Source organism: Pinus tabuliformis, chromosome 2_1, assembly GCF_031772625.1.
Source record: "Pinus tabuliformis cultivar Carrire ecotype Pingquan chromosome 2_1, CPIR1, whole genome shotgun sequence".
NCBI classification, from domain to species: Eukaryota; Viridiplantae; Streptophyta; class Pinopsida; order Pinales; family Pinaceae; genus Pinus; species Pinus tabuliformis.
In genome coordinates this window covers 540,914,717-540,937,444 of record NC_142299.1, presented here as the reverse complement: position 1 = coordinate 540,937,444, position 22,728 = coordinate 540,914,717, and the positions used below count along the sequence as shown (strand labels likewise).

Below are 22,728 nucleotides of genomic sequence, written 5' to 3'. Positions count from 1 at the left end.
TGAGCAACCACTGTCAAAACACCATATGTTTCTACTGCTTTGAGCCTTGAGAGCGAGAACACACCTTTTAGTCTTCCTTTTCCATACTTGTTCATTAGGATTTTGCGAGAATTCCTTTGAAGAGCTTCCAAGTCTACAATCTTTGGCCAGGTGTCCAAAATTGTTACATTTGTAACATTCGACATCATCTCTCAAATGATCAAATTTGTTGATATTTTGCTAAGTTCTGGAATATCCATTTCTAAGAGATCTCCTAGAATTATATTCATTCCAAACATACATGCGACATTCTGCAGCTCTATGTCCAAACTTTCCACATGAATAACAATGACCATAAAAGATAGGTTGATACCTGGGAGGAAATCTTCTTCGAGGAATTGTCTTCCAAGGTTCTTCTTGCGAATCTTGATCTCTTGATCTAGCTGGGAGATCTACCTGCTTGGTAGATTTTGCATATCCATCTTCTTTAGTTGTCATAGAAGGATTTGACTCCTTTTCGAATTTTTCTTTGTAAGCAAGACCAGTCTTGTCGCTTCATGATCGCTGGTTGTTAATGAGTTCATCCAAAGTCTTTGAGCTGTTGGCATAGTTTTGAAGAGTTTTTTCATTTTTTACTTCCTTTCGTAAAGAAACAATTTCAACTTCCAATGCTTCTCTTTCCTTGTTGCTTTCCTTTAATTCTTTCTTGAGCGATTCTTCAATTCGTTTGTATTCTTCAACCTTGATTTTAAGATTTAGGACTTGTTCCCTTTCTGTCTTTAATTCGTCCTCAAGAGTGTTGGCATGCTTCTTCTCAGCCTTGAGCTCTTTGATAACCCTGATTACTTCGTTTTGAAATTCAACCTCAATCATTTCTTCTTCTTCGTCTCCTTCTTCGTCAGGTGCCTCTTGCTTATTGTGCTTGGCCATAAACAATACTCTTCCATTGAATTCTTCTTCGTTATCACTGTCTTCTTCGGATGAGGAGCTATCTTCTTTGGAGAAGAAACTTTTCTTAAACCATTTCTTCTTGCCTTGCTTGTTGACTTCCTAGGACTTCTCTTTCCTTTCGTAACCTCATTTTTTTGAGGACATTTGGCTGCAAAATGCCCAACCTCACCACAATCAAAACATATTAATGGAAGTTTACCTTTGAATTTTCCCATACTTGTTCTCATTTTCCACATGAAGTAGGCAAACTCTTTATCTGAGAATTCTTCTTCATCTTCTTCCTTTTCCTCATCCTTACAATTGAAAGTTTTTGCTTTCGGAGTCTGCTTGTCCTTACCATTCTTCTTGGATGCGGCAAATGTTGTTTCTAAGTGAGATGTGCCATCCTCTTCTTCAATCCTCATTTCATATGCTGTAAGAATTCCATGCAATTCATCTATGCTGAGATTGGTTAGATTCGATCTATCTTCCAAGACAGATACCTTAGGGTTAAATCTTGCTGGCAAGGTTCTAAGGATCTTTCGGACAACAATTTTCGTTTCAACAAGTTCTCCCAAACCTTCCAATGTATTTGTTGTTTCATCAACACATTGAAAGTATGCAGCAATATCTTCATCTTCCCTCATTTTGAGTTGCTCAAATTTTGCCCTGAAAATTTGAAGCTTTGCTTCTTTCACTTTTGAGTCACCTACATATATATTTTCGAGCTTGCCACATACCTCTTTAATAGTTTTGCAACTCAATACCTTAAGATAAACAGATTCAATAAGCCCACTGATAATAAGATCTTTAGCCTTTGCATCATATACCATATTTTTCTTACCTTGTTCATCTTGGGTCAGTGTGAAGCCCTTGTTAACGATTTCCCATACTTCGTATCCTTGCACCAACAAATGAACTTGCATTCTTCCACTCCAAAGTGCATAGTTATTTCTATTGAACAAAAGAACTATATTCTTAGTATACCCCATGATCTCCTTCCAGTTGTTAGACTGCTATTGAAGGAACCAAGCTCTGATACCAATTGTTGGAAATAATGAGAGGGGGGGTAAATTAGTATTCCTTAGCAATTAGCACTTTTAAATATTTTCAGAGCATTAGTTAATCTTCAATTATTATTAATGTTTATGTAGTAATAACAGTAAATAAAAGAACACAGTAGACACAAGAATTTTAGGTGGAAAACCCCCTCTAGGTAAAAAGCAACCGAACACTTTTCTAATAAATTCTTTAATCTTCAACGCCAACTGAAATGAAAGCAACAACTTCCTATAATTCTAGAAAAACATTCTTCTCCAACTCCCACTAGAAGGACGCCCCAATGCCCTGGTTTCTTCAGTAGTCAACTGAATGGATGCCCCAACATCCTGGACCAACCTACCACCCTGAAGTGTTCACAGGCTCCAACTTGTAGGCGACTTCATGCACCAGCCTAGCACCTCCCTGCCCCCCTATAATGACTGAAATGAGACAATAGTGTGGATTCCCGTACCAGGGACAACGATCCACGATACAATATGATTTACAATGATTTTGACTGAACACCCAATCACACTATGACCTGCAACCCAACCATGAAATCATCCCATCAGAGACTTCTATACTTCCCAATGATGCCTTTCCGACTCTAGGTAGATTGATTCTTTTACAACAATGACTCTTCCAATGATGACAATTTTACAAATGACTCTTTTACAACTTTACAATGATGACTCTTGGCCTTGACACTTCTTCACAATATACAGATGGTTGTCATGTCTTCGAAGGATATCCTGTTGCAATGCTTCCTTTGATTTGATACTTCTGCTCTTGAATTCTTGCTTGAAGTTGTACTTGAATCTTCATCTACCTACATGCAAAATTTGTCCGGCGAAACCAATCCCAAAACAAAACAAAATACGCTTCAACTTACCTCTACTTGCAAAACACATGTAAGTGCATAATAATGAATAAATACAAATTAAAATTACAGTGCGTACCTAAGTGTGCTTGTCACTTTTGTTGTTGACTTGTTGCAGCAGTAGACAAAGACTCCCACTCTTGATATAGACCTGGACTCTATGCAAGACTATATCCAAAACTAACCTAAAGATATATACAATAAAAATTGATGACAAACCCTAGACTTGTGATGGACCAAGTTCTAAGTACAACAACGGAGACCATTCTATCAACTATGACAAGGCAAGTAACATGAACCTACAACATCATATAGATTTAGCAGACTTCGTGTAGCATCGATAATATGTAGCGTCAAATGTCTAGTATCAAGAATAGGACATCCCAAATGTGGTATCAAAACTAACTATGACATATAGAGACATAGAGATATAACCGAGACCCTGTATGTACTTACATTGTCCTGCAAAAACATATGTAAGAGATGATACTCATATTTCAAATGTAAACACTAATCATACATACCTAGTGGTAGGAGACTTACCCTTGATTGTTGATGTGTGGTCGTTACTGCAGTGATCCTTGAATGCATGTTTTTCCCTTCTAGGAGCTCAATATTGAATCTGTTGTATCTGTGTAATTTCGGATCTCCAGGGTCTGAAATTTCATCCTGTGGTAGCCCTCTGAGTCCTCTTTCCAACCCCATAGGTCTGATCAAGATTGGATTCTTCAAGAAAGAGTTATGCCCAATCTCCCATGATGACCTGATTATAGACTAGTTTAATAGAGCGAACTTGTACGAAGTGCCACGTGTCACTGTTGTGACCTTTGGCCCTGAAAACGCTACTCAACAAACTACAGTTCATCCTCTTTCTATGAATATTTACGAAATTTGAATCCAATGCTCAGAGAGAAAGTTATGACGATTTTCCCAATGTCACTTGTTTGACATGGAATTCAGGAGCCTGCAAAAACCCTAACTTCCTCAGATCATATCTCCAAAAATATAGCGAACCAAGATCTGAAATTCAGTCACGAGGTTCATCAAGATTTCGACTCAAATGGGTTTTAATTTCAGCTTCTGAAGCTTCGTAGAAAAAAGTTATAGCGAAAATGCCACGATGACCTATTTGAAGCCACAAAATCCCTACTAAAGGAGGATATGAGGGTCATTATTTATATGAATGTCTTGAGTTGAGAGGGTCCTCAACAAGTGAACATTGGAGGGATTTTAGGAGAATTTTATTAATTATTGACTATTCAATGACCACAACCAATTATGAGTGCCATGCCACAACCCCATAGGGTTTTAGCCCACTAACTGGGGTTACTAACTTCAAACATGAATATCTCTCAAACCGTGAAGAATAACTTGGCATGCCATATATCAACGAAAACATCTCGATGAGTAGAATCCAACTAGAAGACCCTTGACTCAGAATAGAGTAAGTTGTCAAGTCAAAAAGCCCATGCAAGATTAGGGTAGCCCCCGGTGCTGCTTGGGCTAACATCAATGACAACCACTGATCAACAAAGTTTCGTGTTTCTTGTGGTGACCTCAGCGGGGTATTTATAGTTGTCACGTCTCCATAAATGATCCGACATACAGTGTGAAACATTGTGTCTATTTATTGAGCCGACATGTTAGTTATATACATAATTTCGAGGCTGACATGACTGTACTCCTTATTATTTTTGCTTGTTGTCTTCTTCACGAGGATTGTTTTGGTCTTGGAGGGATAATCTAGTCACTAGGTAGACTTATATGCATTACATATATATGCTCAAGAAATGCTCTTTGAATCTTTGACTTTCCTAGACCTATGAAATGAGCAAGAAACTCAATCTTATAATTTACAAAAATAATATTTCTTTTTCTTGACAAGTACAAAGATCAAAATAACATTTATAAATACCAAACCTAGTTACACTTTCTTCAACACTACCTCTTAACTAGGGAGGTATTTATAATGGTACTTGGTCATTCTCAATCTAAAGAATTTCTCATAAGAAAAATCAGATTGGTAATCCCATCTATATAGCATCACATCAATCAACATTGTCATAGTGCAAGGCCTTGACTAACAGGTCTATCTCTCCACGAGACCATGAGCTACAATGTTGGCAAGACCAATGATTTATAGGCACCTTCATCATTGTCTGTCAAGGTACATACCCACTTGGGTGTTCACTAAGTATGACCTTCTAGGACTATTCTTATCTTGGGTTCCCAGCCATCAACAAATATCGATCCTCTAGCCTACTCTTATCTTGGATGCCCTACACATCCTCAAAGAGTATCAGATGTTAGATGATTACCCAATCCTCCCATTCTTTCTTCCCAAGTGAAGACAAGAATGTTGTGTCTATCATGTGTCTACATTTCCATTCATAGCCTTCATCTAGACTTACGATTGTTAGTCCTGGTCTAGTGCATGACACATGACATGGAAAAACACAATTGTCACTCCTTTGTAATCAGGGGTGATCTTAATTCAAACTCCCTCTTGATCAAGAACCTGTCGGAACTCCCTGTTAGTTAGGGACTCTTCTATATATCAACAACTTTTTCTTTGTGGGTCCTTCAACTGCTTGATCAGCTTCTGTACTTGGTGTCATGAAATTTAGTTGAGCTTTGTAGGGCAACGACCATCAATCACTTTCATTCTTATTATGTCATGTCATTCCTTTCTTCATGGAAAGTGGCCTTTTTGGTACATAACTGGAACCTTCTTCATATGGCTACTTCTTTTCTTTCCATGCTTCTTTCAGGAGTTCCCATCCATCGCATGAATGTTGGTTGCACTTGTACTTACAAGTCTTGTTCTAGTAGCCTTGCATGAACTCGTCCAGATATTATTCAAGAAATTAAAACGTTATATTAAATTAAATCATACCTTACGAGATGGCTCTTCATCATGACATCTTCTTGTAGGTATCAATATCCTGCACACATATTGTCACATCTCCCAAAGATATCCATTATCAAGGGTCTTTATTCTTTTCAGACTTTCATCAGTCTTCATATCTTTCTGGGAGATTTCCTAGTCAAATCTTCTTGATCTTTTGGATGTTGATTGCCTTCATCATGGTTGCATATCTCATGATCTCTTCCTTCCTCGCACATTCCATAGCTTTCAATCAGAGTTTCTTTATTGTAGTCAATCACCTCATACTTCATATGAGGACATATTATGTTGATTTCATCTAGTGTGACTTATGCCTTCCTACATCTTTTCAAAGGAAGAGATCATTTTTCTCTTGATCATGCTTCTTAAGATAGAAGCAAAGATCCATATTACCTACAACCATACGACATGACATTATAATATTAAACACAAGCATACATACCTTATTTTACCTTTAGGTCATCGAGGCTTCTTCCAACAACTTCCTTGATTGAAAAGATCTTCAATCCCTTGATCTGCTTCATCTCATATCATCATCTCATGGATTCCATACGTTGGAGTTCTTATTGAAACACTTGCTTCTTCTCTAGATTAGTGAACCCTACGATGAGGATTCCATCAGAGAATTTTGAGGATCTTGTATATCCCCAACTGGCAGATGTTTCCCTTTTGACTTGATGTATGATGAGCCTTAGATGACTCCTTTCTTTCCTTCAATGTCCGTTGAGGTTCCCAGGAGCTATATATCCTACATGTTGTCTGCCATGTATTTTTGTCCTTCATGATCCCTATGGAGATGTTATGAGCTCTTGTTTCTAATGCTTCCATGATGCCATGATGCATATTATTATCATAGTCATATCATATAACACAATATTTAGGAGCTTATGATAGGACCCTTTTGTGAGGGATATTATCTTGCTCATAGAAGAGATTTGTTACTCCCTCTTTCATTGGTCCTTTTCTTCAGCTTCCTCCATCTTTTAGTGGCATGAGCTTCCAAAATATTTCTATAGCATTGAATCTTAACTATACTTATTTTTGTCTTTCTTGAGGACCAACCTTGCCTTTCTTTTCTGCACATGGTTGAGTTCTTTTAACCTTCAATATTTTTGCCATCAACTTGTCTTTCTCTATCTAGCATAGAGATCACAAGTTGTTGAATGAGGCAGCCTTCTTGTTCATGTACATTTGTTACCTTGCCTATCAGTTAGAACGATGATGATTATATTCCTTCCTAGATCTTGTAGATGGGATCTTATGAAGATATCCTACATCCCTTGATACCCTTTTTACTTTCATGAAGAATAGATTCCATGTGACCTTCTTCATTGCATCTTTAGAGAATGAGTTTATCACCTACATCACTTTGATGTCTCCAATATTGCTATGTGAGGGGATCTTTCATGAGCATCCCTTTCCATAAATTCAGAGGATACTTATTGATATGTTTAATGACTTCAGCTACTTAGAGTATTATGTCTATCCTCTTTCCTCATGCAATGAATCTTGTTGACCCATCCAACCTATAGATGTCCTTGCAATCATGAAGTCATTTAACCAAATATATAAATTGAAAAGATACTTACTTGTCATGTGAAGATGAAATATTCACCTTGATTTCTTTAATGATGGTTGAAGAAGATGCATTGATGCTTCCTTCGGATGAGATCCTCTATGAAATGGTATGAAGCTTGCCTTCTTGTCTTCAAATTTCTTCGCCTTCTACATCTAATTCTTATGATTAGCAAACTGTTGATGAACTTGAGATGGCATTGTCTTGCTATCACATAAGTGGATTATGGAATCTTGCAGCATTATGTAGAACCATAGGGTCTTGATGTTGCTTTCCATGATGATCATTTTATAGTAGAGACCCATCACCGAACACCTTCATTCTATATTGAGATCCCTATGGTATAGACTAAGACTGTGAAAGGCATCGAAAACTGTTGTCATGAACTCGAGTTTTAAGTACTTGTGATCAAAACTTCATTCTTTGACCGAGGTTGCTTAATCCTATTGTGGCACCAAGATCTCAATAGTATAGTACTGAGACTGTGAGTAGTATAGACTGTTGAAGGTTGTATAGGAAAAAAGTCTTTGTTGTTGTAGACTTGATCCTTCAAGCCTTAAACCTTGCTCTGATGTCTCCTTTTACTTCCCTTCCTTTGACTTTAGCACCTTAGCTCCGATACCATGTTGAAGAATCTAGGGTAGTTAGAGTTAGAGTGATTCTTCTTTACATGATAACTATTTGTGAGGTGTTTCAACATTTTTTTCTTATTCAATATCCACTTGTTATTATTAGAGTGTGTCTTCTTTAGTTCATCAAATAGCTACCAAAAACAAAGAGACGAGAACACGCGATGTTGGCTTTCTGCCAAGGCCAAAACCTCTCCTTCCTAGAGAGGAAAACCCACGCAAAATTTTTCTTATAGAGATTCCAATTGACGAATACCAAGACCATGACCCTTGACCTTCTAGGCCACTCCAAGACCAAGACACCAATCCTCTTCTTCATTAATGCTGCAATCATCATCACTGCTGCTCCATCACCGAGGTCTTCATCAACGAGATCTTCATATTGAAATATGTATAGGAGAGCTGCATGTAGATTCACTAATATCATGACAGTCTCATCATGACTGTTCCTTCACTGAGATTGTGACCTTTGTGACTATATCTTCATCAAGAACGAGATAGTGACTGCACCTTAATGTACGCTAAGATAATGTGTTACTGTGAGATCCTTCCATCATGCCGAGACAGTGTGTGGTATAGTAGGATTTCTGAGATCATCCTTATCACTATGATTATGATTGTGTGTTTCTTCCAACGAGATCTTCTCTGCCACAATGAGACTGTATCACTGTACTGTGCCATCTGAAATTGCAAAGTAATCCGAAGTTTTGTGCTCCCTGCACCTCCTATACCCATCCGCAGTTGTAGAGACTTATGCGAAGTTCTGTGTTTCCTGTGGTGACCCCAACGTGGTATTTATAGTTGTCATGTCTCCATAAATGAGCCAACATACAGTGTGAAACGTTGTGTCTATTTATTGAGCCGACATGTTAGTTATATATATAATTTTGAGGCCAACATGACTATACTCCTTATTGTTTTTGCTTGTTGTCTTCTTCATGAGGATTGTGTTGGTCTTGGAGGGCTAATCTAGACACTAGGTAGATTTATATACATTACATATATGCTGAAGAAGAGCTCTTTGACTTTCCTAGACCTATGAAATGAGCAAGAAACTCATTCTTATAATTTACAAAAACAATACTTCTTTTTCTTGACAAGTACAAAGATCAAAATAACATTTGTAATTACCGAACCTAGTTACACTTTCTTCAACACTTCCTAACGGTGTATGGCACTCCCTCTAACTCCCCACGGTTCATAAGTAATGAATTTTTGAATATTCATTATACATTTTACCAATCGCACAAGTCATCCCAACTAGTGGGAAAGTCATCCTTGCTTCTGGGGGTCAAATGCTCTATATATAACCGTTATATGGAGGAACATAGGATTCTCTCTCTCAAGCCAATTCGGGCCTGCAAGCAAAGGAGCAGTTATGAGAATCATACCTCATTAAGCAAGTGAAGTGAAGCCTAGTTGGAGCAGTTTTCTATGGGATGGGTTTTTTGCCACATTTTCGAAAGGGTTTCTAACACTCTTCGAGAAGTTTTTTAGTCCTGGTTAGAAGACAAGTTGCAAAGTTATTCTAGAGGTCGAGTTTCAACCCTATTGAAGGCAAGTTTTATCCCTATTTGAGGATAAACTTCAGTCTTGTTGAGGCCGAATTTCAGGTTTGTTATGGGGATCAAATTCTGGTGTTTGAAGGCTGAGTCTTAGAGTTTTGAAAGCCGAATTCAGATCTGATATGAGGGCTAAGTTCTGGTGGATTGAAGGCCACGATCAAGTATGGTTTGAAGGTTGGTTTTTTGTGTTTTGAAGGATGAATTCAACTCTAGTTTGTTGGCAAAGTTGCAGTCCTGTTATAGACCAAGTTTTGGTTTGATCTTTGACGTGGCAGAGTTTTGTTGGAGAACCATTGCAGGGATCTTTGGAGGTCGTGTCGGGTTAGATAAGACAGTATTAAGGGACCATTTTGCATTGGGAAACATGAACCGCTTTAGGAAACATGAAAGTGATCACAAGAGACTGCTATGATGTGAGAGTTGTCATGAGTAATACTACACCAAGGCCAAGGTCACCTACAGACTCTATAGACGCTAATCATGTGGAATGACATAGGTACACCTTAACACAAGCTAGATTGGCCCATACACTAGTGATCACCCCTACAAAAAACAAGCTTCCATAAAACCATGAGTCCTCATGAGAAGCCTCCCAAGGTCCTCCAATCAAAGAAAAAACAAGATTGCCAAACTTAAGCTTTCAAGGGATAGGGCATGTTCTGATCAAATAGAATGGATAGGACTCAAACTAAAAAGACACAGGTCTAGGACACCTAATATATGGCCCCACATGTTTTTCACATGGCTTTCACTTGTGACCTTGAGCTTACAATGGTGGTGAATGATGTAATTGAAAAAATCTAGGTACCCCACTGACAGAGGGGTAACAACTGGCTCCAACTATGGGACACATTCTCTACTCAAGAGGATGTGAGAACCTCAAAATCTCCTACCTGTCACCTGAAAACTGATCATTAAGACATTTGTACCCTACAAGAGAATCAGATCAAAGTCCTATCCCTCCTTAACATAGCAATAAAATCAAATGAAATGACAACTATTCTAGGGAATGAAATAAAGGCAATGTGAGATGTAACTATGAAATTAAATAGCAACACATCAAAACACATGAAATCACACAAGAAAATAAAATAAAACTATGTTACAATGAGAAATACATCCCTGATGGCGCTAAGTTATACCTTTGTAGAATAGTTTTAAAGCTTGTCCATATATGGGAAAAGGCAACCTCTCACCACCTAGATGACCAATGCAGAATGAACTTTCTCCTACAATTTCGAAAACTATTTAAGGCGCTAACTGCAAATTGTCAAACTTTCCATGATTTCTAGGTTTCTCATCCTTCTTGTTCATAGCAATACTAGATCTCCTATCTAGAAATCTTGTTTTTGGGCCTTCATATCAAAAATATTTCTTTGTAGTTTCTTGGCTTTTGAAAAGGTAGTCATAGGATTTCCTCCTATTTTCATCCAATTCAATTAACTATGATATTATTTTCTGTAAAGCATCAGAGTTAGTAGAAACATGCTGCAAAATATGATAAATTGGGATTACCAAATGAATAGGAAATATAGTATCCATCACTTACACAAGCTCAAAAGGAATTTCTACCAGAAAAGTCGTTCTTTGTTATGTGGTCTACCAATAAAGCATATTTGATTTGGCTATCCCATCTTCTTTTATTATCCCCTAGAGTCTTCTTAATGATGTTCATTAAATTCTTATTAATTGATTCGGCAAGGCCATTGCCTTGAGTATAATAAGTAGACAAGTGATACAGAACACTACCGTAATGTAAGTAGAATGCTGACATTCTCAGAGAACTAAAAGCTTTGGTGTTGTCAATAGTGATGTTGAGGGGGACATTGAAACGGTTATGATTTTGTCTTCTAGAAAATGGATGACAACCTCATCGGTGGCTCTCTTGGTAGGTATGGCCTCTACCCACCTAGTGAAATAATTAGTGGTAGTTAGGATCCATTTGTGGCCATTAATTGAGTTTTCCTTGAATTCACCAATGAAGTCAAAACCCCATTATTGAAATGGTGCCTCTACAACTACTTGTTGTAAAGTTTGTAAATTGCTCATGATGTACAAAGGGGTGGCAGACTAGAAGAATTCATATGAATTTAATAATGAAATATTGTTGTTCCTAAATGAAGAAATTGAAAACTTGAGTCCACTTGTTTTATTATATATACAAAGCAAGGAAGAGGCTGGTAGAACAAAATTTAGTAAAAGAATGATTTTTTGATTTGGAAAAACAACAAAAAAACTCCTTTTATTGAAGGGAAAAGGCTATAAAACATCTGTCCAACACTTCCTTCTAAAGCTGCAAACTGAATGGGTCAAAATTGGACAAACCAGACAGCTAAATGGTACATTTTTCATGGTGAAAAACAGGGCATAAAGAGGTAATTCGACCAATAGAAGGTAAAACCAGCTGTTGACTAAGGCATGAAGGGTAAATACTAAATAGTGAGAAACGGTATTTTGGATAAGAAAAGGGTTACTTAAAACGGTGGAAACATATTTTGGCCAGCAGTCATAATGGAAAAGGAAATTTGGCCAAAGATACAACATCCCAAAAGCAAGAAAGCTAACTGTATACAAATAGTTTTTTGACCTTTCTTGGCTTTCTTTCTCTCCTTGAACATGGAGGTTGACTAAGCCTTGAGATAGGAAACAATTTTCTATATGGATTTTAGAGTAGCAGAGATCACACTTTCCATGCTCAAGTCTCTCAGACCACTACCTCTACCGCAAGTGAAGAAATTCCTGGCAGCCTGTCACCGGCTACTCAATATGGTGCAACCAATTTCATGAGTAATCTGTGATTTTATTCGAATATGTTAGCGTAAGTCTTTGAATGTATTGGAGGCCATTGAATAATTTTTTATGCAGTGCGATGGTATATTGAAGTGCAATTGTTTTGAATTATTTCACTTGAGGCGCAGATCTGTTTCTTGCATTACTTTCAATTCCATTGGTGCTATTGCTTTTGGAAATCTGATTTCAACCATTACAAATTCCATTTCAAGAATTGATTCACTTTTGATTGCTCATCGGCAAGTCAAAAGTGAAACTTTGTTGCATGCTAATCAAATTGAAGTTTTACGCAGGAATTTTAAGTGTATAATAGCATACATTATCCAGAGACACCACCTGAGACTGGAAACACCAGTCTGAATGGAGAGACTTTCAATTGTGACAGAATTAACTATCTAAAATTGTCATGCAGGTTTGTGGACACAGATTTGCGTGATAACAGGAGTTAAAACACTTAGACGGGCACATTCAGATTCTTGACTCCACTAATTTTTGTCAGTTCTACTTTCAAAATCAGGGCTATTTTTTAACAGCAAATGACAGCATATTTGGATAGACATTGGGGAGATAGGCATGTCTTGAATTTGAGGCAAATAAAAAAAGCTTCTATTTTTAGAAGATTCCATTTTTATAAATTTCTATTTTTCAGAATTTTGTCCAAATGGTTGAATAATTATATGTCGGAGACCATGTATAGAAATTAGTTCATGTTTCAAATTAATGTTGACTCTGAGAACTGAAATTTTGGTTTATTTTTCACAATCTATTTTTTGTAGTGTGAGTAGAATTTTGGGGACCCAATATATTAATGTAAATTTCAGGACATAGTAAGAACTTTTAATTTTCAAGAGCTAAATCTATTTTGGCACCTACTATTTTAGAAGCTAACGCTTGGAGTCAAACTTGGACTCCATTTTTCTGCTATTTTTACTAGGACGCAGAGTGCATGAATTGACAAGCATTAAGTGAATCTTAATGATATCTAATTACATCATACAAGATCATTAATTATGCTCACAGTCTGTTTCAACTAGATTTATAACCACCGTGATAAAGAATGCCGTGATGCAAAAACATATTTATAAAGTAGAGAATGGCCAAAACTCCATAAAAAATATTTTACCATGCAATATTTAAAAACGTTTAGAAATGTTTAGTTAATTTAATATAATAAAATGACCATTTGTTTGTAAAAACATCTAGAGCAAGGCGACGTGGATAGTACCGGTATTTGCCGATCACAACTAATCTTGTATAATGCGTGGTTTGATATAATTTTCTTCCTCTTGGAAGTCAATTGCCCTTCATGTTTTTGATTATATTTTGTGAATAAATATCGACTAGCCACATACTTTAAGAAAGCATCACCAAGTGTCTCCAGGGTTTCTAGTGACATACATTCTTGGCAATTTTTCATTGTCAACGCTTCAAGAACCTGAAAAAGGCAGGAATCCAAAAACACGGAAATAAGCTGAATTTGAGAACAACACCAAGAATTGATTGTTGAATTGAACAAAACATTGGGGACAAATAATCAATGGATACAAAACCAAGGTCTAATAATTTTAGAATGAATGTAGAAACAAATATTTCAAAACAGGCCAGTTGAACATCATCCTTATAACAGAGATATGCTAGAATCCGAGGGTTGAATAGAAACAAGGATATAAAATGAATTTAAAAAAGAAAAAACAAACTGTGAATTTTCATATAGTGCATGGATCAGTTGTATGCTGTTGGAATGCATTTGACAAAAACGAGTCGGTGTCTTGGACAAACAAGCTTCAAGGCCCACAAAATCATTTGCAAATAGAGATAACTATTAGTCCACAGCCTTAGCAGCTGTAATGTCCCAAACGGGCATTTTCATTAAAATTTCATGACGGTTGCATCACTGCACAGTTTCACCAAGAGACACAACCAAAACAACGGAAATTTGATAGTAACAATGAACGCAGAAACTGTATGGAAATCTCATTAAAAATATCACAACACGAGAAAAGTGGCAACAATAGCAAAATCCAGCTTTATTATATAGAAATATATGGTAATACAATAGTTGGGAAACGGCCCTCCAAGATGTGCTATAATGCTCATACCGGCCTCCAAACTAAAATGAGAAATCAATCACTACGTCTGTGGATTTTGAACGAATCCACCAAGGGACCCGAGGGTTTCCGCCCTGGGGCTGCTGGAGTAGAGAACTAGGTTCTCAATCCTCTCACACAAGACAATGCACAAATCCAAGATATCCTCAAATCTAAGTTGCACGAAACGGGGAAACGCGGAAGCGAAACGAAACGGGGAAGCGAAACGAAACGCGACCTCCCCAAATTTTGGAAACGGGGAAACGCGAATATATATAATAATATATATATATATATATTAAAAATATTTAAAAATTATTATTATATATATGTGCAATCATAAAGCATGAATGATACATTTACTTACATAAACATTTAAACATTAAGATTAAATTTACATCACATTTACTACCTGGAAACCCTACCTGGAAACCCTAAAAAAAATTAAAAACAAAAAAAAAAATTAAAAAACAAGTGTTTTTTTTGGGAAAACGTGGCACGTATGGCCTGGAAACGCGTTTCCGGCCGTACGGCCAAGTTTCCGTTTCGGGAAACGTGGCCGTACGGCCGGAAACGCGTTTCCAGGCCGTACGGTACGGGGAAACGAGTTTCGTTTCGTTTCCCCTGGGGAAACGGACCCCCTGCCCACGTTTCCTGCAACTTAGCCTCAAATGGTCTCCTTCTCCTCTTTTACAGATCTGATAGACCCCTCTACAAGCCTTATTTTATTATCATTTTACTCACTTGGTACTTTTCCCCTCTTTTAATTTTAACTAAAATACCCTTTTAATTCGGGAAAATCGTAAATCAGCCACCATCCCTCCTAGAGCCACCGAAAATCACTTCCCACCATCTCATCCTGTAGATTTTCTCATTCCAGTTCCAATGAACTATTACACTAAGGATTTTCGTCAAGTATTCCTCCTGGAATACCACCTTAAGTGTAATTAATTGAGTTAGGCCCAATAATAACCTTGTTTTTCAAAAGTTTTTGGAATGCAACGGAATGAAAGGCAAGCTGTGCATATGATGGAATATGCCAAGCGAATGTCATCGGATCCTATAGGAACTCCTCAAAACCCCCTGAAACCCCTCTAGAAGCCCTTGGGCCCATTGATGGAGTAAACCTGCTATTGTGACCTAGTTGCCTCCGACCCAGGAAGTCCATCCTACCCACGCCATAAAGGAAACCGAAAAAAGGAACATGACAAATCCTCCCACTCCAAGATTGCTTGCCCTCAAGCAATCCATATCTGTCAACTAGTTTGGTAGTCTAGTGCAACTGAGAACCAATACCTGGATCCCATACAATCCATTGGGTTATACCATGCCTCTGTGCCACCCAACCATGAACGAATCCCTTAGTGCCTGAATCCCAGACTAAACTTTGACTCGTCCTGCCATCAATAAATCCTCCTACATCCCAATGCCACCATGGTCAATCATCAACACCCCTATCCCATGGCTATAATTGTGCTTTATCTCCCGCTATAAATGTTGCTCCATTAATAGAATACCAACTCATGATCTCCAGCCAATCCATCCTGTGGGAAGGATCGAATGCATAGGCACCTATATATGGAACAAGTACCCTATGTTGCACCATGCCCAACTGACGTAACTATGTCTACTCAGTCAACAATATCCATCTAGAAAATTCTGCCTCTCTCCCTATAGTGGGAAAAAGTGGGCAAGTTGTGTTGCAAGCCCTGTCTATGTACTCCTGGAGAAAGTTGTTGCCTAGGAGGAATACTATAGCTCTACTAGCTACCACTGCACCTATCTGCACCTCATCAATGGGTCGACCCAAAGATGGATGCACCACCATCTCCAAAACATCCTCCCTCATTTGACCAGAAACTCCACGCTTTTCCAATCTACCAACCTCCTGCAAAACTATCTCGTCATGTTCCAGCACCTCCTGACAACAAGTGTCAGCAAATACTACCACCTCGCTGGCCATCTATACATCTGTCTACTCCTCATCAATGATTGGTCCAAAAGATCATTGTTCATCCTCCTCCATCATGGACACAACATGGGCCTCCAACTAGCTCTCCACATTGTGCATATCGTCCTCCTCAACCGACTCATGCCCCTCCATATACTCTCCATGTTGAAACATCATTTACTCATCTGGCAAGTCTGTGCCTTGGAAAAACAACTGCTCTTCTTACTCCTCCATCTCACATGAATGCATATTTGGGTTGTTGCCAACAAACCCACATGATCACTCATGCTCCTCAAGGGTATCTTCATATGAACTCATGGACTCAACCATAAAACCAAAATTCTCATTGAGAAAGTCAAAAGGAATCTCCCCTTGATCTACCCCTGTCATCTCCTCTGTGTCACTCACGCATGAGTGGTCAAATCCCCAAGGTTCCTTGCAGGTGAAGTAAAGACCCTTCCTCCTCAACTCATTCTTGTTGCATGGTTGGTCACCACAAATCCACCGCAACTCCTCTTGGGTAAATCGTCTCATGAACAGCCCAATGTTCTACTCAACCAACCTTTCGGCTTGTTTATAAGCAGTAGGTGAAACAAACTATTCCTCCCTCCAAATGGCCAACATTTTATACTACAACCTCTAGCCAATGGCATCATGGCCTCCCATACATGAGGAAAAAATGGACTACATGTGTGTTATGACCATGTCAAGATGATGTTTCCAAATGCTAAAGAAGCATTGGAACATCTGTAGGATCAAGTCATCACAGTCCAGCGCAAACATGAGGTCATAAGATCTAACCAAAGCCATGACTTCTAGATTATCTAGCCTCTTCCCAAAGGTAGGCCCTCATTGTTATCCAAATCCCAAAGGGTCTCCACTATTAGCCTGAAGACTCTCCTCATAATGTCATCATGATAAGGGGGTATAGGTGCGGTCAGCATCATGATACTACTAAGACAAGAGGCAACTGGAAGTTTGACTCCTATAGAAGGGTGTTCCAAATACTTGTGTTGTACTAAGGTAAGCATGGCTAATTTTAGAGCCCAAATCAAAGTCAACATCATGATACTACTTGAGACAAGATGCAACTGAAAGTTTGACTCCTATACAAGGGTGTTCCAAATACTTGTGTTGTATTAAGGCAAGCATGGCTGGTTTTAGAGCGCAAATCAAGCTCTTCCCATTTGACTGATCCACCTTGGAAAGAAGTGAGCCAAGTTCTTCCAATTTGAGAAGGGCTTTTACTGTAACCCCCATGTATCTCAAATTTGTCCCAAGTTTAAGGATTTTGTGTCCCATCCCATTTTTTTCTATAGCTGCTCTTGTTGTAGCATAGTAAGTATCCCCTTGGAAAGAAATCGATTGATGATTGTTGTTATCTTATTAAGGGCTTTCGTGAATGTCTCATCCATGTTTTAGCAACAATTTGGACACCACCACCTCTTTAGGCACATACCCCGTCTGAATGTTCACCAAGTATGTCCTCACACGACTATTCTTATCTTTGGATAACCTATCCTCAAAGAACATCAGTCCTTGGGACTATCCTTATAATGGATCCAAATACTCAAAGAATATCACTCCCAAAAGCCTATCCAATCACCATTCCCCCTGCCAGTGCCTTCACTAGACTTGAGGTTATTAGTCCTCGCCATATTGCATGAAAAATAGAGAATATGGTGTCCATCCTCACTCCCTCTCAACCAAGGAGGAAATATCCACAAGCCCAAGTTTGTCTCTCAATTACTCAAGCTTCCTGCTAGGGAGAGACTTCGACAAAATATTAGCTACGTATTCATCATTGGAGATGTATTGTAGCTTCACGACCCCATCCTACACCAAACTTCGAATGTAGTGATACTTGATATTAATGTGCTTTGTCCTTGCATGGAAAACCGGGTCCTCTATCAATCTTATGCAACTCTGGTTATCACAACAAATGATGGTACAGTGCAAACGTCTTTCAACCAACTTCATTGGCTGCAATATATTCAGCTTCAGCACTACTCAATGCAATTGAACCTCGTTTCATTCTCATCCATGAAACCATAGAGGATCCCAAACAAAAACATTTACCTGTAGTAGTTTTACCATCTGCATCACTGCTTGCACAATCTGAATCCATGTAGCCCAATAACTGAATTTCATTACCTACAACGTATCTCAGACAATGATGTATAGTCCCAAGAAGATATCTCAAAATGTGTTTCGCTGCTATTCAATGGTCATGCCTTAGCTCCATCTGAAATTGGCAAAGAGTGTTTACTACAAAACATACATCTGGTCGGGTTTTCACAAGGTACATCAAGGAGCCAATCAATTGTAGGTAGGATGTAGGATAAACAAAAATTGAATCTAAATTCCTTAGCTTCCTCAAATTAGTGATCATAGGAGTTGTCATAGGTTTACTACCCATCAAACCAAATTTCTGCAAAATGTTGACCACATATTTTCCTTGACTAAGATAAATCTCAGCAAGTTTTTGCTGCACTTCGAGTCCCAATGTAATATTCCTAACGAAAATATTAAGTGAATAACAGAAACATGAACTATAACAACAATTGAGAAATTCAACAAACACACAGGAAATCAAACACAAGAGGAAATGCACCAAAACACTAAGTCATTTTATTTATTTCTGAGCAAAATGGAGTACAAATGAGTATGGAAAGAGGAACGTGGGCTTGCCACAGCAAGCTAGGCAAACCCCAAGTTGGAATTATGATGACCAAGCACTGGAATGACTCCACCAAAAACCTATGTGTTGACCCAGAAAATTGTTGCCATTGTTGTTGTAGGTGCATTGAGATTTTAGTCCTCGAATCTACTCCAAAAATTCTACAAAATTAAATGTAGGCTCTCCACACTAGCTCCACCAAAACCCATAAATATCTCACGGACCCAAGTGGTGGAAATTGTCCCGAAGTGAATTGCACCCTCCAACGATTTTTGTTATTGGTTGTTCATAGGAACACTGATTTCGGCTAGAAATACTGCCCAGAAAATTCTACGAAATTAACCCCACGGTCTTCTCAACATGTTAGCCTCCTGTTGCAACAGGGTTTCATTTTTCATGATTGACATTTTTACATGCCAAATATGTCATACTTTGCAGGCTGCAGTGTTCCATATTTACAAAAGAGACCAAAGAAGAAAGCCACAAAGTGTGCTAGTTCAAATGCCACTGCTGTGTCCCAATTTTGATGAGTTGTTCCAGTTTTGAAGAGTTTTTTTTTAAGGGAGGTCCAAACAGTCTAATATTGGTCTCCCTAGGTTTCAATTTCCTGTTTTAGAATATAGAGAATGTATCTGTCCAAACAACTTAAGCTTGGCAGAAGTAGCAACTAGGTAGAGAATGAAGGAGCCCAATTGCTTAATCTGGGCCCTTGGCAGAAATAAGTGTAGATTTAGATAGGAAACATTCAAAAAAAAAAAATTGTAAATCTGGGTCTGCAAGTCTAAGTGCACCCAAATCAAAAGAACAAAAAATATTAGGTGAGTAGGCTGGGTAGGTAGCTGTGAGGTTGCAGAATGATGATTTATGATCAATTTTATGTTACAAAGTGTTTTATCTTTTCAGATCACAGTTATCAGGCAGTTTTTATCTGAAGGAGCTCAAGCTGGACATCACTAACTGCCCCTTCTTCTAATTCCCCAAGTCACTTACTAATTTCCCCAAAGAGGTCAAGATCTGCTTGATTCCTCTTAGTTTCATCATTCTCCATGTCATTTGTCCTGGTGAAGATCTGCTTCACTCAAGGGTTCTTTATTTCTCATTTATAAGTCACTTTTCCCTCGAGGATTAGCCTAAGGTCTCCCACCTTAGCGCCTGCTTATCATCTCCATATTAACTACTAACTCTAGTATATAACTCCCTATCAATTTTCCCTTCCCTTACCAAAACTATGTATATAAAACTCCCCTGTGTAAATATCCCCTCCCTGGCAATATAGCCATATTTCTTCTAAGTCAAGGAAAAAGCAGTCCATCAGGGGTTGTTTTTAGCCCATCCGTGTCATAACAGGAGTTAGATGACACCTGGTCATGCTAACAACCTCTCCCCTAGCCCTAAAACCCTCAAAAACCCATATTTCTGCCCTTATCCTAAGTTTTTGTGCATAAATCGTTAAAACTCCACTCACAAACCCTCATAAAACCCATGTTTTACCCCTTCTGCCAAAGTCCCGAGCGTAAATACATTAACCCGCCCGCTTTTAACCCCTATAACCCACATAAACCATAGTTTTACCCCCCCGTCGTGCCGTATTAAAATTGGAATATTCCATCTATATTCCCGCCCCTTATCCCTCCGTCGCCTCGTCCCTCCCGCCGGCCGTCCAATCACCTGCCCCACAAATCTACGGTGGGTCGGCCTTCCCATCTCCGAACCGCCCGAAGGTTAGCGTCCGGAAGATGGGCGGTATTGCCGCCGTACTCCCGCCACGCGTCGCCTTCTGGGCTGTGGCGGAGCCACTCCTGACAAAACCACTCCTCCCCAAAGGCGGTGCGCCCCAAAACCGAAAGCCGCCTCCTGCCCAGTGACGTCACCCGCTTACGTCACCCCCTGGCCAGTCACCATGACACGTCATCCGCCTGCGTGGCCTCCTGCCACTGTACCGCTGAGTCACCCTGCCACCGTGTCCCCTGCCGTACTGCCACGTCACCTCCGTACGTGATTACGTCATCCTGCCACGTCATCATGCTGATGTCATCATTAGTTTTTGGCGTGAAGGGCGAAAATCGCACTCTGGAGCCTCGGAATCAGTTTCTGAGGCAGTTTTTGATGCGTGATATAAAATAGGCCGAAGTGGGGAATCTTTTCATCACGCAGCCCCCAGCAAGCCCGAAAGGCGCCGAATGACCCGTTTTCCTTCCCGAAGCATTCAGGAAGGAGCCGAAGACAGTTTTAAGGAAGACGGAGAGCCGAACAACGGCCATTAAATGTTGATTTAACGCACGACACATCAGAGCAGTGGCCCAGTTTATTGTCAAAGAGTATCAGAGGAAGAAGAAGAGCCAAAGAGTATCAGTCAAGATTTTTTAGGGGGCTCGAAGCACCTGAACATTGATGAGCCCCCCAGAAAGTCAAATCAGGAGGCGTAAGCCCATCCTTGCCCTCAAATCACAGTTAAAGCTTTAAATGCAGGCAGACAACAAAGAAGCAGAAACCCATACACATTTATTTCAGAAAACACTACACCAAGCCACCGAGGACAACATCATTTACTCAGTTTTGATACGGTAGCCGTCAGCGCAGCCCGAGATTTTTTCACGCATTTATTTCTGATAGGATTAGGTCAAATTAATTATTCTTTAGGACCTGATTAGGTCAAGTTGTAATAAAAGCAGTTGTAGAGAGTTTTTCCCTATATATACCGCTCTCTACATTGTTTCAAGGGTTGGTCAATTGAGAATTTTCACTAGAGACTCGCATTGTATACCTGAGTTTTTCTATAATCAAAGATTGCTGAAAGCTTGGAGAGCAAACTGTCTGTTGTAAATGAATGTTTTGAAGATCTGAAGATGGAATTCTTGTGTTGCAGCCTGAAGCAATAAGTGCATCTTACCTCTGTTTTATTGTTTACCACTATCTAAATAGCAGAAAGAAAGAATAGCTTAGAATTTGTTTAAATACACTCTATGCTCAATTTCTGCTATTTCCTTATGTTTTCCTCTGAATGAATTCGTCATGAATATGAATTCCTCCTGGCTCATATTTACCCCGATTCACCTGTGTTTGCCAATTATCTAGGGATTCTTTACTGCCCCTAGGTAGAGCTCTCTTACCTCCCTCGTTTAAGTTGATTGAGAGATTCTTAACTGCCTCTCTTTCCTTAGCATTCACCTCATCCTTTAGACCTGAAACATTGTTTCATGCGCAGCTATCTTGCTCCATTTTCCCCTATTGTGACTAAGGAAATACACCACCATTCCTCCTCCTCGACTCCATGCCCAATGGTTTGAAACCCTTAGACTATGCTCTGCCTCTCTACCTGAAAAATCAATTTTCCCACCAAAACAAAACAAAAAACCCTTCGAACTCAATACCTAGCCTGAAATCCCTTTTCAACAAAGCTAAATCAGAAAGAGAGAGCCCTCTCTAATTGCAGATGGGCTAGAACTTGCAATCCAAAGTTGCTCTGTGGTTACCTTGGTCGTATCCCTTACTCCAACGTGGGGACAACCTGAGTGATAACATAATGGCGACTCCACTGGGGAATATCCTCAGTTAATTTCACAAAGAAGGTTGGAAAAATCCCCTGTAAAAAGGTCGATTTTCTAATTGTTGTATATTTCTTAAAACTACAAATGAAGCCTGAAGGTCAGCCAGGAAGCCTTTGAAACTGTTTTTGTTTTACATTAGCAGAAGTAAATAAAAGCTGCTTCAG

General features: G+C 39.0%; 1 protein-coding gene across 4 annotated transcripts in view; it reads right to left on the bottom strand.

Annotated features, from left to right (window-relative positions):
• The window catches only part of DCL2 (dicer-like 2), a 538,569-nt gene that overhangs the window by 73,253 nt on the left and 442,588 nt on the right, over positions 1 to 22,728 (bottom strand). For 3 of the 4 annotated variants that reach the window (XM_089402947.1, XM_089402944.1, XM_089402945.1), the window contains exon 19: positions 13,524 to 13,733. The exons of the other annotated variant lie outside the window; for it this stretch is intronic. In XM_089402947.1, coding sequence (XP_089259073.1) covers positions 13,524 to 13,733 — 210 coding nt within the window. The remainder of the gene's footprint in view (positions 1 to 13,523; positions 13,734 to 22,728) is intronic. 4 annotated transcript variants of the gene reach the window in all.